Genomic DNA, 27,293 nt, shown 5'->3' with positions numbered 1-27,293 from the left:
CCTCGGCTGTATCGGACCACCTGAATGTCGTTCTGGGGGAGGTCAAGGTGGTCAGAGGCGCGGCTAGATGGCTGAAGATGCGAATGAAACGCAGATAGAAGTTGGCCAACCCCAGGAACCTCTGTAGGGCCTTCCGGAAATCTGGACTTGGCCAATCTACCACAGCCTTAACCTTGTCAGGATCCATTTGCACTCCCTCAGAAGAGACAATGTAACATAGGAAAGAAACAGACTGTGCATGATAAGGGCATTTCTCCGCCTTGACAAAAAACCCATTCTCAAGCAACCTCTGAAGCACTCGTCTGACGTGTTGAACATGTTCCTGGAGAGACAAGAAAAAATCAATATGTCATCCGGGTAGACACATATGAACTGATCTACCATGTCTCTAAATACGTCATTGATGAGTGCCTGGAAAACCGATGGGGAGTTGGATAGCCAGAAGGGCATAACCAAGTATTCAAAATGGCCCCTGGGGGTGTTAAATGCGGTTTTCCACTCATCCCCCTTCTTGATGCGAACCAAATGATAGGCGTTACGTAAATCCAATTTTGTGAAAACGGATGCTCCCTGCAATCTCTCGAAAGCTGAAGATATCGACGGCAAAGGATAAGTATTCTTTACCGTGATGTTATTCAACTCTAGGTAATCAAAACAAGGTCATAGAGAACCATCCTTCTTTCCCACAAAAAAGAATCCCGCCCCCGCAGGAGTAGAAGAAGGTCGGATGAATCATGAGGCTAGAGAATCAGAAATATATTTCTCCATGGCCTTCCTTTCTGGAGCAGAAAGTGAGTAAAGCTTGCCCTTAGACAGAGACTTACCTGGGAGTAAATCTATAACACAGTCATAGGGATGATGCAGTGGAAGAGAAGCTACACGGGACTTACTGAACACTTCCTTCAGGTCGAGGTACCGTTAGATAAATTCACCGCCTCCTTCTGCAAAACAGAACAAGACACAGACGGACAAGCAGACACAAGACCAGATGTGATGAGTGTAAGAGACTTGGTAGAAAAGGTTATGGCGGGGAGTTCCTGACCGTTAAAGGCATTAACGGAAATGGTGCCGGGCTCGTTCTTTTACTGGACAGTTGTTCAAATAGTGTCCCGCTCTGTCGCAGTAGAGGCAAAGACTTTGGGATCTCTGCGTCTCTATCTCCTCCCGGGAAAGCTAGACCCACCTGATTGGGCTCGGGTTCAAAGACAGGGCTGACCGCATTACCACCACCGGCCTGAGGGCATTCAACACTCCCTGGGTGCAGAAAGTTCCTAGAACGATGCTCTAGATGACTGAGATGAGCGTCCACCCTCAAGGCCAGCTCAATTAGTCCATCCAGCTTACTGGGCAGGTCCAGAGTGAAGGTTCCTTTTGGATGCGGTCAGCCAACCCATGCAGGAACATGTCCCACTGCACCTCCTCGTTCAAGTGGCACTCGGCAGCAAGGGTGCGGAAGTCTATGGAATAGTCGCTGGCCGAGCGGTTGCCATGACGGAGGTCGGCCAGTTGATGAGCCGCTTCCCTACCTGCCACCGCCCGGTCAAACACCCACTTCATCTCCTCTGAGAGTGTCTGGAATGAGGAACAGCATTCGTGTTGGTTCTCCCACACTGACGTCCCCCACAGTGCCGCTCGTCCCGAGAGCAGTGTAAACCCGAAAGCTCCTCAGAGCCTGTGGCTGGAGGGCAAAAAACATTGAACACTTTGTTAAAAAGGCTCTGCAGTAAGCTGGGAGCTGGGAGCTGGGTGCTGGTGGAGTGGAGTAGCGGTGGTGGGCTGGGTGCAGCAGGAACAGCAAGGTGTTGAATCTGTTAGATCAGCTCGGACACTTGTGTCACCAAGGCTTGTACTGCTCTTCTTGTAAGAGCCAGATTCTCTTCCTGTTGTTCCATGTGGATGCTGCTGCATGATAAAAAAAAAACTCCTCGAGATCGGTGTTGCTTGCTGAATACATGGTGCATTGGTCAGACCGTTCTGTGATGAAATGATAAGATGGATTCAATTGCAAGTAAAAGTGAGTTTATTGGTAAATGCAGGAACAGAAATGATGATGATGAGATGAAACAATGTCCAGGGAAGCAAACACTTAATGACACAGGGACGCTGTAGTACAGCCCAGTCCAGACGTGAAGATCCCAAGAGATGAGTGAAGACGGCAAAGATCCGGAAGTTGACGGCAGTTATAATCCGAGAGATACTGATGAAGTTAAGGCAGACATGCAGGAAAAACGAACAGGCAGCAACAGTAACTGGTCATGCAGGAACTTGTGGTGAAAATCGGACCAACGGTTGAGTTCGAAAAAGTAGGTTTTTAACATAAATCAAAATGTCGGACAGGAAGTTCAGCTTACTGTGGCATATTTGGTATCTCTGCTGTCGACATAAACCACACATTATTTTGAGACCGGTTTCATTGCAATAGGCTAATACAATCAAAAGTTATTAACATTTTTACAAATGTAATTATTATTGGTTAATGAATGGTTTATTACTCTTGACCAATAGGTGGTGGTATTACCAAATTGATGTGGCATGGTCAATGTGACGTGACAATGACACATACAAAGTTTGGTGCAAATTTGTCAAAGCTTGGAGGAAATACAGCCTCAGATGCATTTTGGCACCCTTCCAGCAAATTCGTTGATGCACTAAATTTGTTTGTGTGGGGTCTAAAAATTATCTGTGTCAAATTTGGTGAAAATCGGACTAACAGTCTAGGAGAAGTTCAGAAAAGTAGATTTCAGAATCAGAATCAGAATGAGCTTCATTGCCAGGAATGAATTTTTCAGGGGATTTGTTTTCGTGACAGAAGCTCCACAGTGCAGCATAATGACAGTGACAGAACAAAAAACACAAGATGTAATAAAAAAAATACAAATGGTAGATAAGGAACGAAAATATACAAATTGACAATGTATGGCAGGTATATTACAATGAGCATTATGATATGTACAGGTATATTATTTAAAAAAATATATATTTAAAGTATACGCTAAGTATGTGTGTTAGATAAATAAATGTATGTATATGTAAATATAAATAGTGTAGTGTGTTCCACAGTTATTATCAATAGTTCATTTGATGGATTGCCTGAGGGAAGAAACTGTTCCTTTGTCTGGTCGTTCTGGTGCTCAGTGCTCTGTAGCGTCGACCAGATGGCAACAGTTCACAGAGGAAGTGTGCTGGATGTGAGGGGTCCAGAGTGATTTTGCCGGCCCTTTTGCCCACTCTGGAGAAGTACAGTTCTTGAATAGAAGAGAAGGTTGTACCGATGATTCGCTCAGCAGTCCGGACTACCCTCTGTAGTCTTCTGAGGTCCGATTTAGAAGCTGAGCTGAACCAGACAGTTACTGGAGTGCAGAGGATGGATTCAATGATGGTGGAGTAGAACTGTTTCAGCAGCTCCTGTGGCAGGTTAAACTTCCTCAGATGGCGAAGGAAGTAAAACCTCTGCTGGGCCTTTTTCACAATGGAGTCAATGTGAATGTCCCACTTCAGGTCCTGAGAGATAGTGGTGCCCAGGAACCTGAAAGACTCCACTGCAGTCACAGTGCTGTTCATGATGATGAGTGGGGGGAGTGCAGGGGGTTTCCTCCTGAAGTCCACAATCATCTCCACTGTTTTGAATGTGTTAAGCTCCAGGCTGTTGAGAGTGCAGCCAGCTCTTTAACCTCCTGTCTGTAAGCAGACTCTTCACCATCGTGAATGAGGTCGATAAGTGTGGTGTCATCTGCAAACTTCAGGAGCTTGACAGAGGGGTCCTTAGACGTGCAATCGTTAGTGTACAGGAAGAAGAGCAATGGGGAGAGAACGCAGCCCTGGGGAGCTCCGGTGATGATTGTACGGGTGCTGGATGTGTATTTTCCCAGCCTCACTAGCTGCCGCCTGTCTGTCAGGAAGCTGTTGATCCACTGACAGAAGGAGGTGGGCACGGAGAGCTGAGTTAGTTTGGGCAGGAGGAGGTGTGGCATGATCATGTTAAAGGCCGAGCTGAAGTCCACAAACAGGATCCTCACATAAGTCCCCGGTCTGTCTAGGTGTTGCAGAACATAATGCAGTCCAGTGTTTACTGCATTGTCCACAGACCTGTTTGCTCTGTAGGCAAACTGAAGAGGATCCAGTAAGGGTCCAGTGATGTCCTTTAGGTGGGACAGCACCGGTTTTTCAAATGACTTCAAGACTATGGATGTTAAAGCTACAGGCCTGTAGTCATTTAGTCCTGTAAGTTGGGGTTTCTTTTGGATGGGGATGATGGTGGAGCATTTGAAGCATGAAGGGACTTCGCACAGCTCCAGCGATCTGTTGAAGATCCGTGTGAAGATGGGGGCCAGCTGGTCAGCAAAGGATTTCAGACAGGCTGGTGTAACACAATCTGGGCCTGGTGCTTTTTTCCTTTTCTGCTTCCGGAAGACCTGGTGCACCGCATCCTTGCTTATCTGAATTGCAGGTCTGGGGTAGAGAGGGGATGCAGGAGGTGTGAATGGTAAGAGTGCTTGATTGGAGAGGTGTTCAGGGCTGGTTGCAGGAGTTGTTAATGGTGTGAACGGTTGTGTGGAGAGTAGTTCAGGGCAGGTGATGGGTGTTCTTTCAAACCTGCAGTAAAACTCGTTCAGATTATTCTCCACAGTGCTGAGGGGTGGTGTCTTGTATTTGGTAATCTCTTTCAGTCTTTTCCACACTGATGCTGAGTTGTTGGTGAACTGAGTCCTTATTTTTTCAGAATAATTCCTCTTTGCCAATCGGATTTCCTTTTCCAGTATGTATTTAGCCTGTTTATACAGGACATTGTCCCCCTTCATGTAAGCATCTTCTTTGGCCTGACAGAGCTGTCTGAGTTTTGCAGTGAACCACGGTTTGTCATTGTTGTAAGTTAGATGAGTCCTGGTAGGAATACACATATCCTTACAGAAACTGATATAAGATGTTACAGTCTCTGTGAGTTCATCCAGATTGGTGGCAGTAGCTTCAAAAACACTCCAGTGAGTGAGATCAAAACAAGATTGAAAATCCTGCTCTGCTTCATTAGTCCATCTTTTTACAGTCCTTATTACAGGTTTAGCTGATTTTAGTTTCTGCCTGTAGGTTGGTATAAGATGAATCAGACAGTGATCAGATCAATGATGCTGTGTATTGGTAGGCAATACTAAGGTAGCCACTCAAACACTTCTAGTTGATTCACTGCTTGACAGCAGTTTAGAACGCAATTAGCAATCTAATTAACAAAAATGCTGATTAACAAATTAGCATTTGTTCATGAAGACCATTGGTGACTTGCACCTGTAGATGAAGATCATTGGTAACTTGTATTTGCTCATGAAGATCAATGGTGACTTGACTCAGTCCTAGAAAATCACCCCTTACTTGACTCTGTCCTTGAAAAACACCAGTGATTTGACTCAGTCCTTGAAGATCACTGGTGACTTGACTTGAATCTGAAAGGTCAACGGTGACTTGACCTGACTCTGGAGGGTCAGCGGTGACTAGCCCTGACTCTGGAGGGTCAGTGGTGACTAGCCCTGACTCAGGAAGGTCAGTGGTGACTAGCCTTGACTCCGGAGAGTCCCCCGGGACCTGACTCGACTCCGGAGAGTCACCCGGAACCTGACTCGACTCCGGAGGGTCAACTGGCACCTGACTCGACTCCAGAGGGTCAATTGGAACCTGACTCGACTCTAGAGAGTTCACTGGAACCTGACTCGACTCCAGAGAGTCAGCTGTGACTGTCATCCTGTGCAGCGTCGCTGAGCAAGCAGCCATCTTGGGACATGACTCTGGACAGGCAGCCATCTTGTGCTGTGGTGCTGGGCTGGCGACCATCTTGGACTGTGGCGCTGGATCGGTGGCCAATTTGGGCATTGGCGCTGGGTTAGCGGCCATCTTGTGCGGTGGCGCTGGACTGATGGCCATTTTGTGCTGTGGCGTTGGACCGGTGGCCAATTTGGGCATTGGCGCTGGGTTAGCGGCCATCTTGTGCGGTGGCGCTGGACTGACGGCCATTTTGTGCTGTAGCGCTAGGCTGACGGGCATCTTGGGCTGTGGTGCTAGACCGGTGGCCAGTGTGGGCATTGGCGCTGGGTTAGCGGCCATCTTGTGCTGTGGCGCTTGGCTGGTAGCCATCCTGGGCAGTGGTGCTAGGCTGACGACCACCCCCCCGGAAGAGACAGGAGTGGCTGGGGCATCCCACCTACACCGATGCTGCAGGTAGCACACAAATTCCCAGAATTCCATTGTCTCTAACTGCGCCATCTCTAACTGCGCCATCTCCTCCTGAGACACTGGATCATCCAGCCCGTCATTAAAATAGTCCTTAAGGGCCGCATCGTTATAGCCCATGCCCTTGGCCAGGGACCAGAACACCTGAGCCAGGGCACCCACTTCATTGCCCTCTTGGCGGAGGGCGGTTAACCTAAGATACTTGGCTCGCCTCTCCACCATCTTGGCTGGGGAACGGAAAAACGACATACCGCTGGTTCCTACGTTGATGGAGTCCTTCTGTCACGATCGGTGTACAGGAAACACAGAGAGGGAACCAATTGCAGGTAAGTCATTTATTAAGGGATAATCCAAAAGGGGTAAACAGTCCAGGCAGGGTCATAACCAGAAGATCCACACAACATAAACAAGACACGAACACAAGGCAAGGAAAGGAAAGGCAAGGCAAGGCAATGCAAGACAAGGCAAGACAAGACAAGACAAGACAAGACAAGGCAAGGCAAGGCAAGGCAAGGCAAGGCAAGGCAAGGCAAGGCAAGAATTGACAGACATGAATAATACTCAGACATTAAACAAGGACTCCGTGACACAGACTCAGACCGACAGGGTATAAATACACGATCTGGTTGTGGATCCTAAGTCTTACCATCGTGATTGTGAGGAGAACATGGTGTTATGCATGTCTTCCATCTCATCTCACATTACATCTTCTTGGCCAATCATTTTGGAGAATTATTTTCTCACAAACACAAGTCCGCGGCCATGAAATTAGCTCATTACAGACACTCTAAATGCTGGTGCACACCTCAGAGTGTGTTAAATATGCAGGAACGTGCCCTGCTTTTAAGCCAAATATGTTGTGGTCCATGACAGCATCTAATCTGTACTGCAAATCTGTACTCAGACAACACGCAGGCTTACAATGACTCAGAAGTGGATTTTGGACCTTCCCATTGAGGTACGCCTAGTTATTTATCTATTGTGGTAATTTTCAGGTTGTGTAAAAAAGTTGTAGGTGTATTCTTTACGTTTGATTCGTAATTTTCCACATTCATTTTCTTCCAAATCAGTAATTTTGAGCTGCTGGAATAATACAACATTTCCAACCTGGCAACACTGTTTGGCGGGCTGAAATGCCATTTGTTCGTAAAAGCTAAAATACATCTTTAAATTCCAAGCCAGATCGTTAATGATCAATGACTGTTTAATGAACTGTTCATGATCATCATCAGATTGCATCTCCACCACATGGGCCTTCTCTTTTCTAATTAATGACAGTGATGTTGTGTAAAATTTGAGGAAATTAACTACCTGTGAGATGAGAATACAACCACTTTTGCTGTTAGCTGAGCCAGAAACTTGAAGGATAATAGGAGAAATTAAGCTAAAAAACTAAATTCTAATGACCAATTGATTTACAGAATAATTCACGATTTGAATTCATTCAAACACACCACACTTATGACATCTGCTGGTTAAACATGTTATGGAAGGACGTACTGTACAGTAAATCTGCAAATACAATCACACAATTACTTATCTGGAGTAAGGAAAAGGGCTGGAAAAAATACTTTGGACCCCTCACATCCAGGCCACATCCTTGAACTGTTGTCATCTTGGTCTGTGGTATAGAGCACTGAGCACCAGAACAGCCAGCCACAAGAAAAGTTTATTTCCTCAGGCCATTTACCTCATGAACAGGGATTCGTTAACTTCCAGAATTAAAATTCTGTCATCATTTACTCGCCCCCAACCTGTTTATATAAAGAATTTACATTTATTCATTTAGCAGATGCTCTTATTTGAGGAATGCAATTGAACAACTTATCATAAATAAACAGGATATGTTCGCATTACAAAATTTCAGACATTGTCCAGAATAGTAAAAGCTAGAATGGGGAGGGATTAAGGGAAGTGAAAAAGAAGGTTTACAAACACACACACACACACACACACACACACACATGCATATATATATATATATATATATATATATATATATATATATATATATCTGCTTGAGTATGGTGTGAGAAGAGATGTGTTGATGATATGTGTTAGTGCTGGTAGGAGAGATCGCTTGGGGAAGGTGTGAGGGATTGGGTCTAGAGGGCCGGTTGTAGGATGGCTGGAGAAGAGTAGTTTAGATACTTCTGCCTCAGTGAGGGGACAGGAGGAGAAAAGTGATTTAGCAGTGGAGGTGGTTGGTTTGAGTTCCTGTGTGTATGGATCTGAGAACAGAGTGCTTGAACTAACTGACTGGATTATATAAGAGGATGACACTAAGGAGGTAAGATAAGATAAAAGGGAGCATATGTTTTGCCTTTAAGTAACTGGTAAAGTGGTTGTCGGCACATACGTCCTAAGATGATATCAGACAAAAAAAAAGTGCTATATAAATAAATGTGACTTGATTTACAAACTGTATTTTTTACAGGTTAAAAAGTACTTAAAGTAGTACTATAAAATAGTATAAACAGTGTAGGGGAAGTAACTAATTACAAATAATGGAATTACGTAATTTACTGAGAGTTACAGTTACTGAGAAATTAAATTATAGTTACTTATGAAAATCTTAACAATTACAAAGGGGGTAACATTTGAATATTTTCCTACACATAAGTGAAAGTGAAAGTGAAGTGACATTCAGCCAAGTATGAAGCCAAGTGACCCATACTCAGAATTTGTGCTCTGCATTTATCCCATCCGAAATGCACACACACAGAGCAGTGAACACACACACACACACTGTGAGCACACACCCGGAGCAGTGGGCAGCCATTTATGCTGCGGCGCCCGGGGAGCAGTTGGGGGTTCGATGCCTTGCTCAAGGGCACCTAAGTCGTGGTATTGAAGGTGGAGAGAGAACTGTACATGCACTCCCCCCACCCACAATTCTGCATTTAACCTCAGAACGATCTCAAAGTAAAAAGAGGTGTTCAAGTCTGAATTTGTGGTGGCTGTGCTGTAAAATTGTATTATTATAATCTTACAGGGATACTCCAAAAGAGTAACGACTAGTGAATTGGTCGGTTTTTGTTAAATGTGAGCCAAAATCATCACAACTAAAAGTACCAAAGACTTAAATTACTTCAGTCTGTATGCAGTGAATTTATTTAATACACGTTTCACAATTTGAGTTGATTTACTGAAATAAATGAACTTTTCCATGACATTATTATTTATTGAGGTGCACCCGTAACTCCCTCTGTCAACTACTGGTCTAACTGCTTTCCATCATTTCCTAGGTTTCCAACAACCTCTATTTCCATGGTATGGGGAGCCTTTAGAGGTGCCTGTGGTCAATTATTAGTTCTGAGTGAGAGGGCTTGGGAATCAGCACACCAGCATCTTCAGTGGGCAATGTACCTCCAGAAGGGTCATGACGATACACAAAGGACAGAAATACCAGTCTGAACTCAAGTCAGAGATGGAAGAAAGGGAAATATGAAATAATTAAATATGTTGGTGAATATATTAAATTTATAATTGAATGAATGAATAAATGTGTTTTTATATATAATTTCAAATGTAGATTCAGGATAATTTTTGATAGATCAGAGATGACCTAGTTTACCTGAAAATACATTTGTCTGAAGTGCATGATCTCAAAACGTCAAAAAAATAAAATAAACATTATGAACTGAATTTAAATGAAATTATATTTGGACCTTAACGTTAACAAAGGTGATACAGCTCTGGGTAACTAGATTACAAGGTAAAAAAAAAGTGTTTCACTTTATCTGAATTCAACCCCTGTTCGTTTAAAAAAATGAAATCCAGCTGTAGTTGAAAACAACAACCAACTTAGGAATATGAAAATTGTAAGATTTGTTATTTATTAAAAAAACATTACATGCTTACAACCTAAAGTGTGTACCATGCCTGCTCTGTTTTCACTGTATGAATTTTTTCTAAACAAATGCATTAAAAAGCTGCTTCTCTCGCATTTCTTCATTGCAAGCAAGAGGAAATGAATTGGTGTGTGTGGCTCCTCCTGCCATCAAAACAAACAACGCGCTGCAGATGAGCATGTTAGTTTGAGGGCTTAGCTGCTCTTATTGTGGTTGTAGCTCAGGTCGTTCAGTGACTGTCACTGATCAGAAAGTGTATAGAAAGGCGAACTGTAGTTTTAATATCCCTTATCCAGAGCTCTGCTTTTAATCGAATGGTGAGTTAATCTTTTTCGATTGTTGTTGATATGGAAAATGTCTGTATGCCTATAAATTTCACTGCACAAAGTACTAAGTCTAGGTAAAAGTAAATATCTATCGATCTACTGTATCTGTATATATGTTTATCAGTATAGAAATGCACGTCTTGTTTTATTGGTAATGATTGTTAAACGTAATTGGCAATGAGTGACAGTGTCAGTCATTGCCATGGGCGTAGGTTTGGTCTCAGCTTTGGTGGGGACACCCCCATAACAGCCCCCCAACCAATCTTTCCTTAGAAAGCCACGTTTCTAGCATTTGTAAAACAGCATTTTTCCATCCCTAAAATATATCTAAATTACGGCCTATGCTCTCAATGTCAAATGCAGAAATGTTAATCCATGCATTTATGACCTCAAGGTTAGATTATTGTAATGCTTTATTGGGTGGTTGTTCTGCACGCTTGGTAAACAAACTACAGCTAGTCCAAAATGCAGCAGCAAGAGTTCTTACTAGAACCAGGAAGTATGACCATATTTCATAGATTTTAAAATATTGCTTATTACTTATAAAGCCCTGAATGGTTTAGCACCTCAGTATTTGAATGAGCTCCTTTTACATTATACTCCTCTACGTCCGCTACGTTCTCAAAACTCAATTTGATAATACCTAGAATACAGGTCGTTCTAAAAAAATTAGCATATTGTGATAAAGTTCATTATTTTCCATAATGTAATGATAAAAATTAAACTTTCATATATTTTAGATTCATTGCACACCAACTGAAATATTTCAGGTCTTTTATTGTTTTAATACTGATGATTTTGGCATACAGCTCATGAAAACCCAAAATTCAAAAATCTAAAAAAATTAGCATATTTCATCCGACCAATAGAAGAAAAGTGTTTTTAATACAAAAAAAGTCAACCTTCAAATAATTATGTTCAGTTATGCACTCAATACTTGGTCGGGAATCCTTTTGCAGAAATGACTGCTTCAATGCGGAGTGGAATGGAGGCAATCAGCCTGTGGCACTGCTGAGGTGTTATGGAGGCCCAGGAAGCTTCGATAGCGCCCTAAGCTCATCCAGAGGGTTGGGTCTTGCGTCTCTCAACTTTCTCTTCACAATATCCCGCAGATTCTCTATGGGGTTCAGGTCAGGAGAGTTGGCAGGCCAATTGAGCACAGTAATACCATGGTCAGTAAACCATTTACCAGTGGTTTTGGCACTGTGAGCAGGTGCCAGGTCATGCTGAAAAACAAAATCTTCATCTCCATAAAGCTTTTCAGCAGATGGAAGCATGAAGTGCTCCAAAATCTCCTGATAGCTAGCTGCATTGACCCTGCCCTTGATAAAACACAGTGGACCAACACCAGCAGCTGACATGGCACCCCAGACCATCACTGACTGTGGGTACTTGACACTGGACTTCAGGCATTTTGGCATTTCCTTCTCCCCAGTCTTCCTCCAGACTCTGGCACCTTGATTTCCGAATGACATGCAAAATTTGCTTTCATCCGAAAAAAGTACTTTGGACCACTGAGCAACAGCCCAGTGCTGCTTCTCTGTAGCCCAGGTCAGGCGCTTCTGCTGCTGTTTCTGGTTCAAAAGTGGCTTGACCTGGGGAATGCGGCACCTGTAGCCCATTTCCTGCACACGCCTGTGCACGGTGGCTCTGGATGTTTCTACTCAATAACTCAATCTTCCTCAGGGTCCGGTCACCTCTTCTCGTTGTGCAGCGTTTTTTGCCACACTTTTTCCTTCCCACAGACTTCCCACTGAGGTGCCTTGATACAGCACTCTGGTAACAGCCTATTCGTTCAGAAATGTCTTTCTGTGTCTTACCCTCTCGCTTGAGGGTGTCAATGATGGCTTTCTGAACAGCAGTCAGGTCGGCAGTCTTACCCATGATTGCAGTTTTGAGTAATGAACCAGGCTGGGAGTTTTTAAAAGCCTCAGGAATCTTTTGCAGGTGTTTAGAGTTAATTAGTTGATTCAGATGATTAGGTTATTAGCTCGTTCAGAGAACCTTTTCATAATATGCTAATTTTTTGAGATAGGAATTTTGGGTTTTCATGAGCTGTATGCCAAAATCATCAGTATTAAAACAATGAAAGACCTGAAATATTTCAGTTGGTGTGCAATGAATCTAAAATATATAAAAGTTTAATTTTTATCATTACATTATGGAAAATAATGAACTTTATCATAATATGCTAATTTTTTTAGAAGGACCTGTATCAAAATCAACTTCGGGCGACAGATCCTTTTCCTATTTGGCGCCTAAACTCTGGAATATCCTACCTAACATTGTTTGGGAGGCAAAATCTAGATTAAAGACCCATCTCTTTAACCTGATTTACACATAACACACTAATATGCTTCTAATATCCAAATCCGTTTAAGGATTTTTAGGCTGCATTAATTAGGCAAACCAGAACAGGGAACACTTCCCATATCACCCTATGTACTTGCTACATCATTAGAAGAATGGAATCTACGCTAATATTTGTCTGTTTCTCTCTTGTTCCGAGGTCACCGTGGCCACCAGATCCAGTCTGTATCCAGATCAGAGGGTCACTGCAGTCACCCGGATCCAGTACGTATCCAGACCAGATGGTGGATCAGCACCTAGAAAGGACCTCTACAGCCCTGAAAGACAGCGGAGACCAGGGCAACTAGAGCCCCAGATACAGATCCCCTGTAAAGACCTTGTCTCAGATGACCACCAGGACAAGACCACAGGAAAAAGATGATTCTTCTGCACAATGTGACTTTCCTGCAGCCTGGAATTGAACTACTGGTTTCGTCTGGTCAGAGGAGAACTGGCCCCCAACTGAGCCTGGTTTCTCCCAAGGTTTTTTTATCCATTCTGTCACCGATGGAGTTTTGGTTCCTTGCCGCTGTCGCCTCTGGCTTGCTTAGTTGGGGTCACTTCATCTACAGCGATATCATTGACTTGATTGCAAATAAATGCACAGACACTATTTAAACTGAACAGAGATGGCATCACTGAATTCAATGATGAACTGCCTTTAACTGTCATTTTGCATTATTGACACATTGTTTCCTAATGAATGTTGTTCAGTTGCTTTGACGCAATGTATTTTGTTTAAAGTGCTATATAAATAAAGGTGACTTGACTTGACTTGACTTGACACACCACTGTCATGTCAATCAGGATGACAGAGGGGACATATAGCCATAAATCCGCTCATAAATCTGACCAGGTACACATTTGACATATGACAACCTGTCAATCAACGCTGACGGGTCATAATTCAAGCCATAAACCATCAATGTGACGGAAGGTGTATGATACTCATATGGGAATAATATTCTGAATGTTTTACAAGTGGTTTGATACCTTAATCTCAAACGGTGTCAGAGTTTAATTAAAGTGGCTACAGTACATAAAACATGAAAAATATAGATTTACAGTAAGTAATCAGTCTTAATGTGGCAATTTAATACACGTCTAATATTTAGTCTTCCACAGATACGCTAATATATAATCACTACTCACCAGTTAAATAATTTGCTCTGATTCAGATTTTGAAAATCGTCAAAAATGACGAAATTTGAATATCGTCATTATTTTTGGATACTGATTATTTTAAGATAAACGTATACACGCGCTAAAGCATAAACACGGAAGACATCCAGATGTTGCAATTTCTTTAATAAAAGTAACTTTATAAGCGATTTAAGCATACAATTCTGAAATCCTATTAAAGCAGAGATGTTCTTAATATTACAGGGAGATACAAATCGTTCAACTTGAATCACGGTGACTTTCCCTCTTCTTTTTTATATTGGTCTCTCAAGTTATATTTGGGGGCCAGAGCAAGTTACTGATAATTATGTTTTGTTGTGGTTAATTAAATGGTAAATAGATAATTCATAGTTAATTAATTTGATTAAGACAAACGTTTATAACAATGAAAATCAACTCAACAGATTGTATCAAGGTTTTTAGATTCTGTTGACGTCATAATAATGGCGTTGATTTCTTCTTTTTTTACATAATTTTACCACATAACAAAGGGGTTAGTTCTTTATTTTAATTGTGCATAACGGCTACAAAACTTTATTTATTTAATTTTTACACAGGAAAATGAAGATATAAAGATCAGTAGCCTATTTCTATTTTGAAAAAAGTGGTAAAATATATATTTAAAAAAATGACACTGCACCTCATGATTTGTATGATTTTTTATTCCCACTTTTAAGTCGTCAACACAGTTTAGTATGAGGTTATACTATTCAGCACATTTCATTAATTGTTAACTGAGGATAATTCTAGATTTAAATCATATATCTTACAAAACCCTAAATCTAAAAGAACAAAAGTGAGCTCTGGAACTATATTGCACACAACATATCCACAAGACGAAACTGTTACACATCAGTAATGCATGAAAATGTTGCAGCAGTTCTTCAAATGACTTTGTTGTAATGAAACAACAACAGCTCACACGAGTTCAAGGGCATCAGTATGGCAGGACGCAAAGATGAAACATGTTTTTATTAAAGAGACAGTTCACCCCAAATCAAAACAGCATATGGGTTTAGACATGGACGCTGGTCATGGAGGTGAGTAAATAATGGAGTTTTGAGAATTTTTGAAAATGATTCGTTTTTGGGTGAACTATTGCTTTGAAGATCATGATGGATTTCATTCCACACAAGGCACTCAGGATGACAAATGGTTCAAGTCAAACACTGTGGCTCTTCATGTGCCTGTTTAAGTGTGTACGACACGTGTAAGCCTTTGGGCACAGAGGACATGGGAACGGCCTCTTCCCAATATGAGTGTACATGTGCTTGCTCAAGTCATAACGCCGGATGAACCGTTTCCCACACTGCAAGCAGCAGTGTGGACGTTCTCCAGTGTGAAAGCACATGTGCGCCGTAAGGTGACTGGAAACCACAAATTTCTTGCCGCAGATTTTGCATTGATACGGCTTTTCTCCTGTGTGAGAGCGCAGATGCACCTGCAGGCATCCGGCGGAGACAAAACCCTTTCCGCACTGATGGCAAACGTACGGCTTCTCCCCGGTGTGAATTCTGATGTGGATCTTTAAATTCCCAGACAGTGAAAACTGCTTCTCGCAGTATGGACAGATGTGCGGCCGCTCATCAGAATGACATCTCATGTGGGATTTTAATTGGATTTTGCTGTAAAATCGCTTTCCACATTGCGAACAAAGGAGAGGTTTCTCCCCTGTGTGGTTCGAGAGGTGGGCAAGCAGGCTGCTGTTTGCTGAAAAACACTTCCCACACTGGTCGCATATATATGGCCTGAACTCTGCATGGGTCTTCAGGTGGCTTCTTAATTCGCTGTCAACATTGAAAGTTAAGTCACAAAATCGGCACTTTCCTGGCTGCCGTTCCGGTTTAGACGGGCGGTCATCTTTAACTTTGTGAATCTTCTGGTGGATTAAACTGGCTCGGTACGACCCGAAAGTCTCGTTGCATTGTTTACAAGTGTAGTTCTTTTTAACAGTGGGAGTTCGGTGAGTTCGCCGGTGACTAACTAACCTTGACAGGCTAGTGAACAGCCGTCCACATTCAGGACACTTATGTGTGGTTTTCTCTTTGTGCACTCGGTTGTGCCTGTATAGGGTCCTGAGGGATCTAAAGTGGGCTGTGCATTTGATGCACTTAAAAACTCTGTAATTGCAATTGGTGCTCCTGTGTGACACCAGCTGCGCTGAATCGTCAAAAACCTGGCCGCACTGAGGACACTCATGTGTCCCCACCTGGGTGTGAATTTCCTGGTGCTTGACAAGATCAGAGCGATAGATGAAGTATTTTGTACACTGCTGACATTTATGTACAGTCCTGCCTGCATAGTGGAAGCCTTTAGAAGGTGAGTTTGGGAAGGTGTCAAGAGAGGACCGTTGGAGAGGCACAGCTGTCTGAAAAACTAAATCACCTAAAGGAAAACATGACAAACATAGTCAGTTTGTTTAAAAGATGAAAAGATATAATGAAAATCTTGACAGACATTCAGAGAGGCTGTACCTCTATGAGCATCATCGGTGGATGATGGTACACTTGGCTCTTCTGAGTTACTCCTACAAAAAGAATAAACAGGAACTTTTTACAACAAAACTATTTATATTTTCAATTTATGAACACTACAGAGCAAATTCTTTAGTAATGTGCTCACAAGTCCTCACAAAAAAAGGAGACATTTAGATTACAAACAGACTAATTATGGATCTCACTCATATCAGAGATTTTGAATTTTACATTTAACATTTGAATGTTGTAAAAGTTCTTGCTCAAGAAACTCTCAAAACTTTCTCAGATGTTGCAAATCAAAATGACTTTAAGATAAACTTAAGCTTGGGACCCTAATAACTCTTAATGTAAAAAAAAAAAAAAAAATTGATGAAATTCTTTAAATATCTGGATTTGTGTTCCACCGAAGAAAGAAAAAAAGGCTAGAAGTGAAGAAAGAAGTGATTATTTTTTGGACTATTATATTTTGGAATACATTACATAAATAAATAATTTAGTCAAAGTTAGTAACTGAGTAGTTGATTTTTGAAAAAAAAAAATAGCTGACCATCCAACCCACACCACCTGGTAATTTGTTGAGGTTAAGTAAGTTAAGTACCTTTATTTATTTACAGTACCGTGCAAAAGTCCTAGGCCACTTGTATTTTCACCAACAAAAAATGGTTTTAAGTTTCCAAATCCAAAACGCTTCAAGAAACCTGCATAGCTACAGTACTATGCAATGCTTTAGGCATTTCTGTAAAAACTTTTAAGTGAGACACTCGTCAAAAATAATGCCATAAATAGATTTTAATTAACTAACTTCTATTTATTTAAAGGGGTCAAATGATGGGGTTTAAATTTTTCCTTTCTCTTTGGAGTGTTACAAGCTCTAGCTCAAGCAAGATCTTCTTCGTAAACCGGTTGAACCAGTTCACCAAATCAAAGTGAGTCGTTTGAAATGGTTCGCATCTCCAGTACGCACTAATCCACAAATGACTTAAGTTATTTGGTTTATAAACATGCCTTACACTCCCCCTCTGACGCGAAAATAAAAGTTTTTCAGGTAGCTTTGCAGGTATGTTTCTTGAAGTGTCTTGGAGACATTGCCGCAGTTCTTCTGGGTTTAGTCTGTCTCAGTTTGTTCTGTTTCTTCATGTTATTCCAGACAGACTGGATGATGGTGAGATCAGATCTCTGTGTGGAGCACCGGCTGTTGTCAGACTGCTTGTGTAAACAAAAATCTTACTGGATTATTATTACAATTAATGGTAAAAATAATCTTTAAATGTAAACTGAAATTGACTACTGACACACTACAGCAAAAGATAGATATAACCGACTTAAAACCATTTTTTGTTGGTGAAAATACTTGTGGCCTAAGACTTTTGCACAGTACTGTAACCCTTTGTACAATACTGATCGTTTCAAAACAGAAAATAGTTAGTCAATTATTCAAGAGGACCATAAGGGAGTAATTTTTCCAGCTAAAGTCAGTTCATTGATCATTCAGTGATGTCACCATCCAGTTCAGCCCTCTTCCAATATTGTCTGTGGAATCAATCAAGTGTCCTCAACTAACAAAGGAAAAGGCAAATTTGGAAACTTACTGTTTCAATTCATCGACAATAGAGTTTGTTTCCTTTTCTCCATCACTGCCTCTAGAGGACTCTGAGGACTCACTGCTGAAGGTGGATCCCACATCCTGGACATTTGGATCAGCTATCACATCCTCCCTGTCCACACCATGTTGTTGGTTTGGCTGATTTTCAGAATCAATAGCCAGTAGCTTGCCATCATTGTTGTGCTGGTTTATAATGACTGAATCACCAGCAGGTGGCAATGACAATGATGACACGATTCGATCCTCCACTATTGTTGGAAGAACTTAAATATATATATATTAAAAAAAAATAATAATAATTAGCCATTGACCAATTGTGCTCAACACAATATTTTTACATTAACAGAAGTAGGTCCTATTCTTCAACCAAGGCTTACGTGGTTATCCAGATAAGTTTTGGTGTGACTTAGCATAAATTTAACATTTTCCATTTTAACCAAGCAAGGGTATCCAGCAATGTTAAAAGAGCAGCATATAAAGATTTCAAATCTGCATGCTGGGTGAAGTTTAGACAGCGGAAACGATGACGTCAGAATCCAGAAGAGTAATTCCTATGCGGTTTTATAATGGGGTTTTTCAAATAATGAGTAAAATAAAGCCTGTGGTAAACATAACTTGACTATACTTTTATGTTTTTTTCTACAAAATAAATTACACACATCCAAACCCAAAACACAAATTTTGAAACAATTACATTCATTATTGAAAACATGTTCCCCCAAAACATGTCTTAGGTTTGTGCCCAGCTGACCTGTAAAATATCTGATTAACCAAGTAAGCGAAGTTTGATAAAAGGGACCCTGAAGCGGAATGAATTTTACCATTTTTATCCAAAGTCCCACAAACATCTGTCTGCAGCAAGGATAGTAAATTCTGTGATTTACAAACCGAATCCACACATGCATCTAGTTCCCCAGGCTGACAGTTGAGCAACAATGAGAGCTGGAATGAAAGAAAATTATGTTTAAAATAAACAGAATCACAATGCTTCATGCACTGTAAAGACCTAACTGGTTTGAATCACTTAGATATGGTAAAGATATTTGACAAACATGTATCATTAGACCTGTTTGAAGTTTGGTACAGGCAGAAGTTGCTCCAATCTGGAGAGAAAAAAGCCAACAAGGACTTGCAGTGCTTTGTCAAAGTCAGGGCCGTACTCAACTGGAAATACCTCCTGGAAAACAAAAACTCTCTTTCATCTTAAGTTATCATACAAACCCATAAAAAATACTGCCATTCATTTTTTAACTTCCACAGCAGCTCTCAAACCAAATGGATCATTCCTTATCCAGGCTGGACATCAAAAACATCAAATATCTTTGACACAAAGGAAGACTGCAGACTTCACTTCAAAGTGCTAGAGAACTCTGGGAACAAACATTCACCGATAGAAAAAAAAAAAGTTATGCCTGTCATATTCTAGCAATTACAAGGTCTTATTAAAATGCAATTTTTTCTTGCAGTTACACATAGCTCCTGAAAAGACTTGGCTTTCAATAATACCACAAAACTTTATTGATTTAATCTCGATTTATTCAATCCTGCTGACCTTGGATTATCAAATTTTACCGTGCACACCTTCGCTAAAAGTGTGTATATTTTATTATTATTATCATAGGTGAACTAAGAGTGTTGAGCTTTATCCGACAGTAAGGAGGCAGACCAGCTGAAAAGTGCATTTACAATGTTCCAGCATGAATCTGCATTTCATGTTTGTGATTTAATTATTAGTTAAAGATTCATTATGCTTTTCTACATCAAGTTTGGTTTGTTGGGTCACAAGTCCATGCATTTCATTTCACTCGAAACTAAATATTAAAACACCCTCTACAAATCCCTGTTCTGACAGCACACATACATCACATACACGTCTACATATTTGTTTTTTCATCTGGAAGATTTCGTACTTATTCTGCAATTTATCTGCATTGCATCTCTATTTTTTTATGGATCTTAAAGTCACTGACCTGAAAGAAGTATTCTCTTTTTATGGAGTCTTCTAGCAAGCTCAGGACAAGCTGAAGTACGCTGTCTTGTAAACTCTCCATGTCTGTGTCACTCACCTGTGGACAGGCAAATTACATAGACAACATTAATGCCAATTTAAACTTTAAAGGTAGTAAATGGGATGTGCACCAATTTGTGCAAAAAAGGAGAGAAAAAAAAAAAGATGCATCTAAGTACACACATACTCAAAATTCACTAAAACAAGAGTAAATTCAAGAAAACTATTGTCACATACATTGGGAAGTTGTGGCCTAGTGGTTAGAGAGTTTGACTCCTAACCCTAGGGTTGTGGGTTCGAATCTCGGGCAGGCAATACCACGACTTAGGTGCCCTTGAGCAAGAAAATTATGCATAAATGGCTGCCCACTGCTCCGTGTGTGTGTTCACTGCTGTGTGTGTGCACTTTGGATGGGTTAAATGCAGAGCATGAATTCTGAGTATGGGTCACCATACTTGGCTGAATGTCATGTCACTTTTAATAAGTATTTGCTAGCAAATGCGGAAAAGATAATTACATAGTCCATTACATTACAGCTGTATATATAAACATAATAACGTTTTATTAATATTTTTATAACAATACAGTATGCGGAGTAAAAATATATACTAAACTATGCAAAATACACAACAAGGTTGTATAGAACGAAGTAATACATGTGTAAGTACAGCACAAGTAGTATAGATAATGCACACTGTTGTATGATATGTATTGTGAAAGTTATAACAAATAAATGTATTAGTGGAGCTGTCGTAGGGTAATTATTATCATTATTATTGTCTTTTTTATTTCATTTTACAGAATGACAGAACAACTATAATACCATCATTTATGAATGTCAACATCATTTATAATACCATCATTTATGAGTTGTTGGTTTTTCCTCAGCTTTTATTTTGGCAGAAACCCACAGAAAGATCTCAGAGCTTCTTTTTGTTGACAAAAGCATGCAGATTTCTAAATGATTCTTATTGAATTTGGGAAGAAGTTTTTGTCGCACGTATCACCTTGTCACATGCCTTTATTTAATTTCACAAAAACGTTACTGAGCAACTGACGAGTAACAAATTCCATGCAGTTTTTCCTCGCGCTTTGGACTTTGAACCCTGGTGCTGCGACCTCGTGCAGTGGTTCCAGCGTGCATTAGAAAATATAACATTATGCAGTTTATTTACTAATCGTCTGATGTCATTTTGCAATTTCAATCATCATGGAGTAACCTTACCACCAGCATTATCCACCTCTTCTTATTGGAGACGTGATACAGCACTAAACAGTCTCTCACTGTTGGTGGTTCGTGTTTGTAATGATTTCTGCGTCTTTCTGATAGTTTTAAATACTTTCACACTGCCGTTAGCTGAATTAGTGCGTGCGTCTATTTGATTGCGTTCTGTACATCCGCATTTTCGCTTACTCAGCCGAACACCAAAAGAGATTTTTTTGCTATTTTCAGCTGAATCATTTTGGTTGCTGAATATTCAGTGCATCCCTAATAGAATTAATTAACTTTTGCCTGTAAAAGCGTTCTCCATGAGGGTGGTTTTGTTTTGAGCTCTGTTGAGGGCAACTTTACTGTCAAAGCACGCAAAATTAGTTTCAAGCTTGTCCAGTGGAAATACAGCAGTGTTCACTGCTACAAGTTTCTAGTGTTGGTAGATATGTCTTTGCATTGTCTACACACTGATGCTTGGCTGCTTTGATAGATTTACTATATAATGGAAACATGTCCGGAACATGTCCCAGTCTAGGCCCGGGGATGCTGACATGAGGAGGGGGACTCCTTTAGCACTTCTGAATTTGCAGCAGGACAATCTAGTTTAGAGCGGAGATGCTTTGTTTCTAAACAAAAAAACAATTGGGTGTTTAGGAGCTCAAAGTCTGGTTTCTGATGAGCAACAGAAGAACCAATGTCAAAAAGTTTTTGCGTATTGTAGATACATCTAGTAAGGAAATCAAAACCATTTGTATCAAAACAAGCATTGCAATGTATTGTTGATGCTCTTTATTTTTCTCTTTTTTGGTGGGGGGGGGGGCATCTTGAATCAGTTTTGATATCCTTCACATTGAAAGTGAAAGTTGTGCTAAGACTAGAACGGGTATTTACTATGAATGGAGTTGCACTGAATAAAACCTAATGCTTTAATGCTGAGTTAGTTTGGATGCATCTTTAAGACTCCTATAACAAACATTTAAGAAATTTTTATTAAATTCTTATTTTTTTACATTAGGACATTTTTAATGGTCCACATGCAACCTGAAAGTTGTCTTTAGTGAAAGTGATGTGTACTGAAGTATGGTGCCTCATACTCAAAAAGAGTGTTCTGCATTTACTCCATCAAAGTGCACACACACAGAGATTAGTGAACACATAACACACACTCTTGGAGCAGTGGGTGGTCCGGTGCCTTGCTCAAGGGTCTCACCTCAGTCGTGGTATTGAGGGTGGAAGTGAGTGCTGGTCATTCACTCCCCCCACCTACAATCCCTGCTGCTACAGAGACTCAAACCCGCAACTTTTGTCCGACTCTCTAACCATTAGGCCACGACTGCCTTACTGAAGTTCTTCATAATAGACATACATACTCAGACATTTCTGATATTAATCAGAATCTTCTTGTGAAAGTAAATTAAACTGCAAAGAGCAAATATACATTTTGAGTGCTTCAGTTGGGTTGCATTAAAATAAAACATTTTTAAATTTAATATAGACACAAATAGATGTGTAACAAAAAAACAAACAAACAAAAATAAAACATCCAGACTTCACATACCTTTAGTAAATCAGCAGTCTGAATTTGGTGAATGTGTGATTTGACAGTATGAAGGTCCGCTGGGAGCTCACCTCGACACATCTCGAGAATCATCTAAAAGATTAATTACAGTGAACATAACAAATCTTTTTAAACAATTAATCCATAATAGACAGCATCTAATAAATTTACATTTCCTGTGGCTCATTGGTAGAGCATTGTATTAACAGCGCAAAAGGTTTGTGGGTCCGATTCCCAGGGAACACATTAGGTAAAAAATGTTAGCTTGAATGCACTGTAAGTCAGTGTTAATAAAGTAGCTGTACTACTTTCTAAAATTATTTAATTAGCCATTCAAATTTGTGGATTTGCTATGGTGTTCATCGCAGTGGCAAATACTTAAATATTAAGACTTAACAGGCTATTTATTAAATTTTTTTTCTTATTTTAATCTGGACTACAACATTGATTCTTTATTGTTCGTTCACACTTTACATTAGGGCCTCATTAGTTAACATTATTTAACAAACTGCAAATTAAAAATTCTTCTGAACATTCATTAATTTTAGGTGTTCCAATATTTAACAACACATTCAAATTTAAAGTTGCAGCTGTGTCATTTAATGAGCTAACATGAACTAAGAGTTGTATTTTTTCAACAAAGAATTTTTTTCAATAACTTCTGTGGCAAATGTAGCTATTGCTCATTGTGAATGTTAATGCATTAACTAAGGTTAACTAAAGAGGTCTTATTACAAAGTGACACCTATGGTTCTTTAATGTGTGTAAAACTTTTAACTTTATATATTTTTCTGTATTTAAATGTTCAGTAATTTTTGTTATAAAAAAGTTATTTAACCTGTTATACTGTATTATGACCACTTTTTTTAAAAAAATTGCAATACCGTAATAATACCGTATACTGTGATAAAAGCATGAGCAATTAATCGCAACAGGAAAATTTGATAGCGGCATATTCCTAATTAAGACTTTCTTGTACAATTTAAGTTTTTATGACCCACCCGGAAACCCTAGCCACATCTTTCCACTGTAAGAACAGATCTCAATGAAAACCGTAACGAAAACAGTACACAAACGCAACTTACCTTTGCCCGCAGCCCTACTATCAAAGTGGCCCTCTGCCTCCTACTTAAAAGCTCTGGCACAAGGTTTGTCATCACAGAAACAAATTCTTCCAGTTTTCCAAACTGCTCCACATTCTGGTCCTTGACAACTTGCCACATAAAGGCAGACGTGAGACGCAGAGGAGAAACCAGAAGGCGAAGTGCGGATAGAGGAGGGACAGACTCTACAAAGACAGAGATACACAAACACTTGTATGTCTATACATTTCTATGTATTCATAAAGATTGCCATTCAGTATTCTGAATCCAAAGTAAGAAATTCACATTCAAATAATTTAAACATAAGACTTTAAGACATAAGACTATATATATATATTACATATACTGTATATAAATTAATATGCATGTTGTATATAAATATACGTGTTTTGCATATACACACATACATGTATATTAACTTATATGCAACAAAGGCACAAATACAAATAATAATAACGTTAAATTACACGCCATTAATTAATCCATCAGCCACATCTAGCATGAGGTTCACCAGGGCTATGATACTCTTCTACATCAACAGCTCAGTCATGAGAAATACTGTGTGAGCATTACACATTTAACGACAAATAATAAAAATGACTATAAGGTAGATGACTATATACACACCCATCGCTTCTTTCTTTAAATATATATTTGGATTGAGAGACTGGTCTTGTTTCCAACTTCGTCCGTTGACTCGTTTCGTTACACACTGCGCATGCGTCCTCGACCTCTTCTTCTTCAGGCATCAGACAGGCTAGATTATTAGTGCATTACCGCCTCCAACTGAACTGGAGTGTAGCGCATCAATGCTTTTATATGTATTATATATGAATATTTATTATGATAAATAAATAAACAAATAAAAATCATTATATTTATAATTACATTACAATTTCCTGTATCTTTAAGATATTTTAACAAAGCAAATCTAATATTCTTATTCCTTTTCAGCTTAGCCTAGTAATGTATCTTTTAACATCCCTTCTTCCATTACTTTAGCTTCTAGCATTTGTCCTTTGTTGTTATATAATCTACAATGCAACAGTACATGCTCCCTAGTTTCAAAAATCCCAGAATGCATGCTATTTAGACTTCCATTTAATACAGTTCTATTGTAATTCTTATGATCACTGATTCTTCTAGTCTTCTTAATCCCATGTTAATTTAACATATTGCTACTCCCTTTTGAATTCTTTATAGATGTCGTCCAACCTTCTTTTTTTCCCCAAGGTTCCTACCATGCATTTAAAGACATAACAATATAGCTACAAACTCTGCTGTATATACAATAAAAAATCTGGGTGTTCTTTTCTTTAGAACTATTTCATATTGTGGAATAACTGCTGCTATTCCTGTTTTCTGGAACATTTGGACCATCAGTAAATATCTGTGTCATATTATAATATTTTTATCCATATATTTTTTACTATCTCTTATTTTTATTGGGTCACAATACTGTTTCTTCACTTCCTCTGTTAAATAAAGATCTACTATCGGCTTTACAAACATCCACAGTGGAACTGCTGACATGTGTACTGTATTACTGAATTTAATATTTTTTACATCTATCGAATCCGCTATTTCCTCCAATTCCTGTCCAATATTCTTAATATTAATTTTCCATATTTACATTTACATTTAATCATTTGGCAGTTTACAAATGTAGACCATAGAGATGCTTTTATCCAAAGCAACTTACAAATGAGAACAACAGAAGCAATCAGAACAACAAGAGAACAACTACAGTATACAAGTGCCATGACAAGTCTCAGTTATTCTAAGGTTAGGTTAAAAGACAATCCTTGAGTCCAACCACACTCCAAGAAATTTTACCACTTACACCTGTTCCAGGTGCTGTCCTTATAGTGATAAATTAATATTAACCTTAACTCTTTTTTTTGTAAAACAAATTACTTTGTTTTTTCTGTGCCCACATAACTGTATTTATTACAACTTTAACTTACTTAACTCTATATAATAAATCTTGGCCTCTTTTCCAAAGTGCCCCATCATCTGCATATGACGATCTACTCATATCTTTCTGTAAATCATTGAATCATTTATATTGCATAGAATAGGACTACACACACTCCTTTGAGGAGTACCATTTTCAACTGCATACACAGCAGAACATGATGTTCCCAATCTAATCTGAATTTTCCTCTTAAATAAAAAATCCAATACCCAGTTGTACATTTTTCCACTAATTCCCATACAGGTTCTGGTCATATAATTAGAATATCATCAAAAAATATTTTTTTATTCACTAATTCCAATCAAAAAGTGAAACTTGTATATTCTATTAATTCATTACACACAGACTGATACAGTATATTTCTAATGTTTATTTATTTTAATTTTAATTATTGTAACTGACAACTAAGGAAAATCCCAAATTCAGTATCTCAGAAAATAAGAATATTACTTAAGACCAATACAAAGAAAGCATTTTTAAAAATCTTGGCCAACTGAAAAGTATGAGTAACACTTGGGGCTCCTTTTGCCTGAATTACTCCAGCAATGCGGTGTGGCATGGAGTCGATCAGTCTGTGGCACTGCTCAGGTGTTATGAGAGCCAAGGTTGGCCTTCAGTTCTTCTGCATTTTTGGGTCTGGCATATCTTATCTTCCTCTTCCCAATAGCCCATAGATTTTCTATGGGGTTGAGGTCAGTCGAGTTTGCTAACCAATTAAGAACAGGGAAACCATGGTCCTTAAACCAGGTACTGGAAGCTTTGGCACTGTGTGCAGGTGACAAGTCCTGTTGGAAAATGAAATCTGCATCTCCATAAAGTTGGTCAGCAGCAGGAAGCATGAAGTGCTCTAAAACTTCCTGGTATATGGCTGCATTGACCTTGGATCTCAGAAAACACAGTGGACAAACACCAGCAGATGATATGGCACCCCAAACCATCACTGACTGTGGAAACTTTACACTGGACCTCAAGCAATGTGGATTGTGTGCCTCTCCTCTCTTCCTCCAGACTCTGGGGCCCTGATTTCCAAAGGAAATGCAAAATTTACTTTCATCAGAGAACATAACTTATGGAGCAAACTTGAGCATTGAAGCTCTAACATAAGTTTCAGTGCATAGAACTTCTAACACATTAAAACTGTCTTTATTGCATTGCAAAAAAAAAAAAAAAAACATTCATTTTTAACACATAAGTCAGATACATCTTTTATGTTGGCAAGTTTTCCACTTATGAACAGTGGTGTCAAAAGTACTGGCATTCATTACTCAAGTAGAAGTATAGATACTAGGGTTTAAAAAGACTTTTGTAGAAGTTGAAGTATCAACTCAAGATTTTCACTCAAGTAAAAGTGTAAAAGTACTGGTTTAAAAAACTACTTAAAGTATAAAAGTAAAAGTAATGTAAGGGGAAAAAAATGCCATTAAGAACA

At 39.5% G+C, this 27,293-nt stretch overlaps 1 protein-coding gene across 1 annotated transcript; it reads right to left on the bottom strand.

Annotated features, from left to right (window-relative positions):
* Positions 1–14,569: 14,569 nt before the first annotated feature.
* On the bottom strand, positions 14,570–24,606 carry LOC113048072 (zinc finger protein 436-like). Its single transcript, XM_026209574.1, has 9 exons — positions 24,514–24,606; positions 23,869–24,071; positions 22,784–22,876; positions 19,975–20,070; positions 19,071–19,181; positions 18,826–18,946; positions 17,991–18,267; positions 16,399–16,451; positions 14,570–16,309 (listed from the first exon to the last, which is right to left on the bottom strand). The coding sequence occupies exons 1-9, from the start codon at positions 24,515–24,517 to the stop codon at positions 15,087–15,089; spliced, it is 2,181 nt and encodes a 726-aa protein (XP_026065359.1). The 5' UTR covers positions 24,518–24,606; the 3' UTR covers positions 14,570–15,086.
* Between the last annotated feature and the right edge of the window lie 2,687 nt (positions 24,607–27,293).

This window comes from Carassius auratus, chromosome 29, assembly GCF_003368295.1.
Source record: "Carassius auratus strain Wakin chromosome 29, ASM336829v1, whole genome shotgun sequence".
In the NCBI taxonomy this organism is placed as follows: Eukaryota; Metazoa; Chordata; class Actinopteri; order Cypriniformes; family Cyprinidae; genus Carassius; species Carassius auratus.
This window is presented reverse-complemented; position numbering and strand designations above follow the sequence as displayed.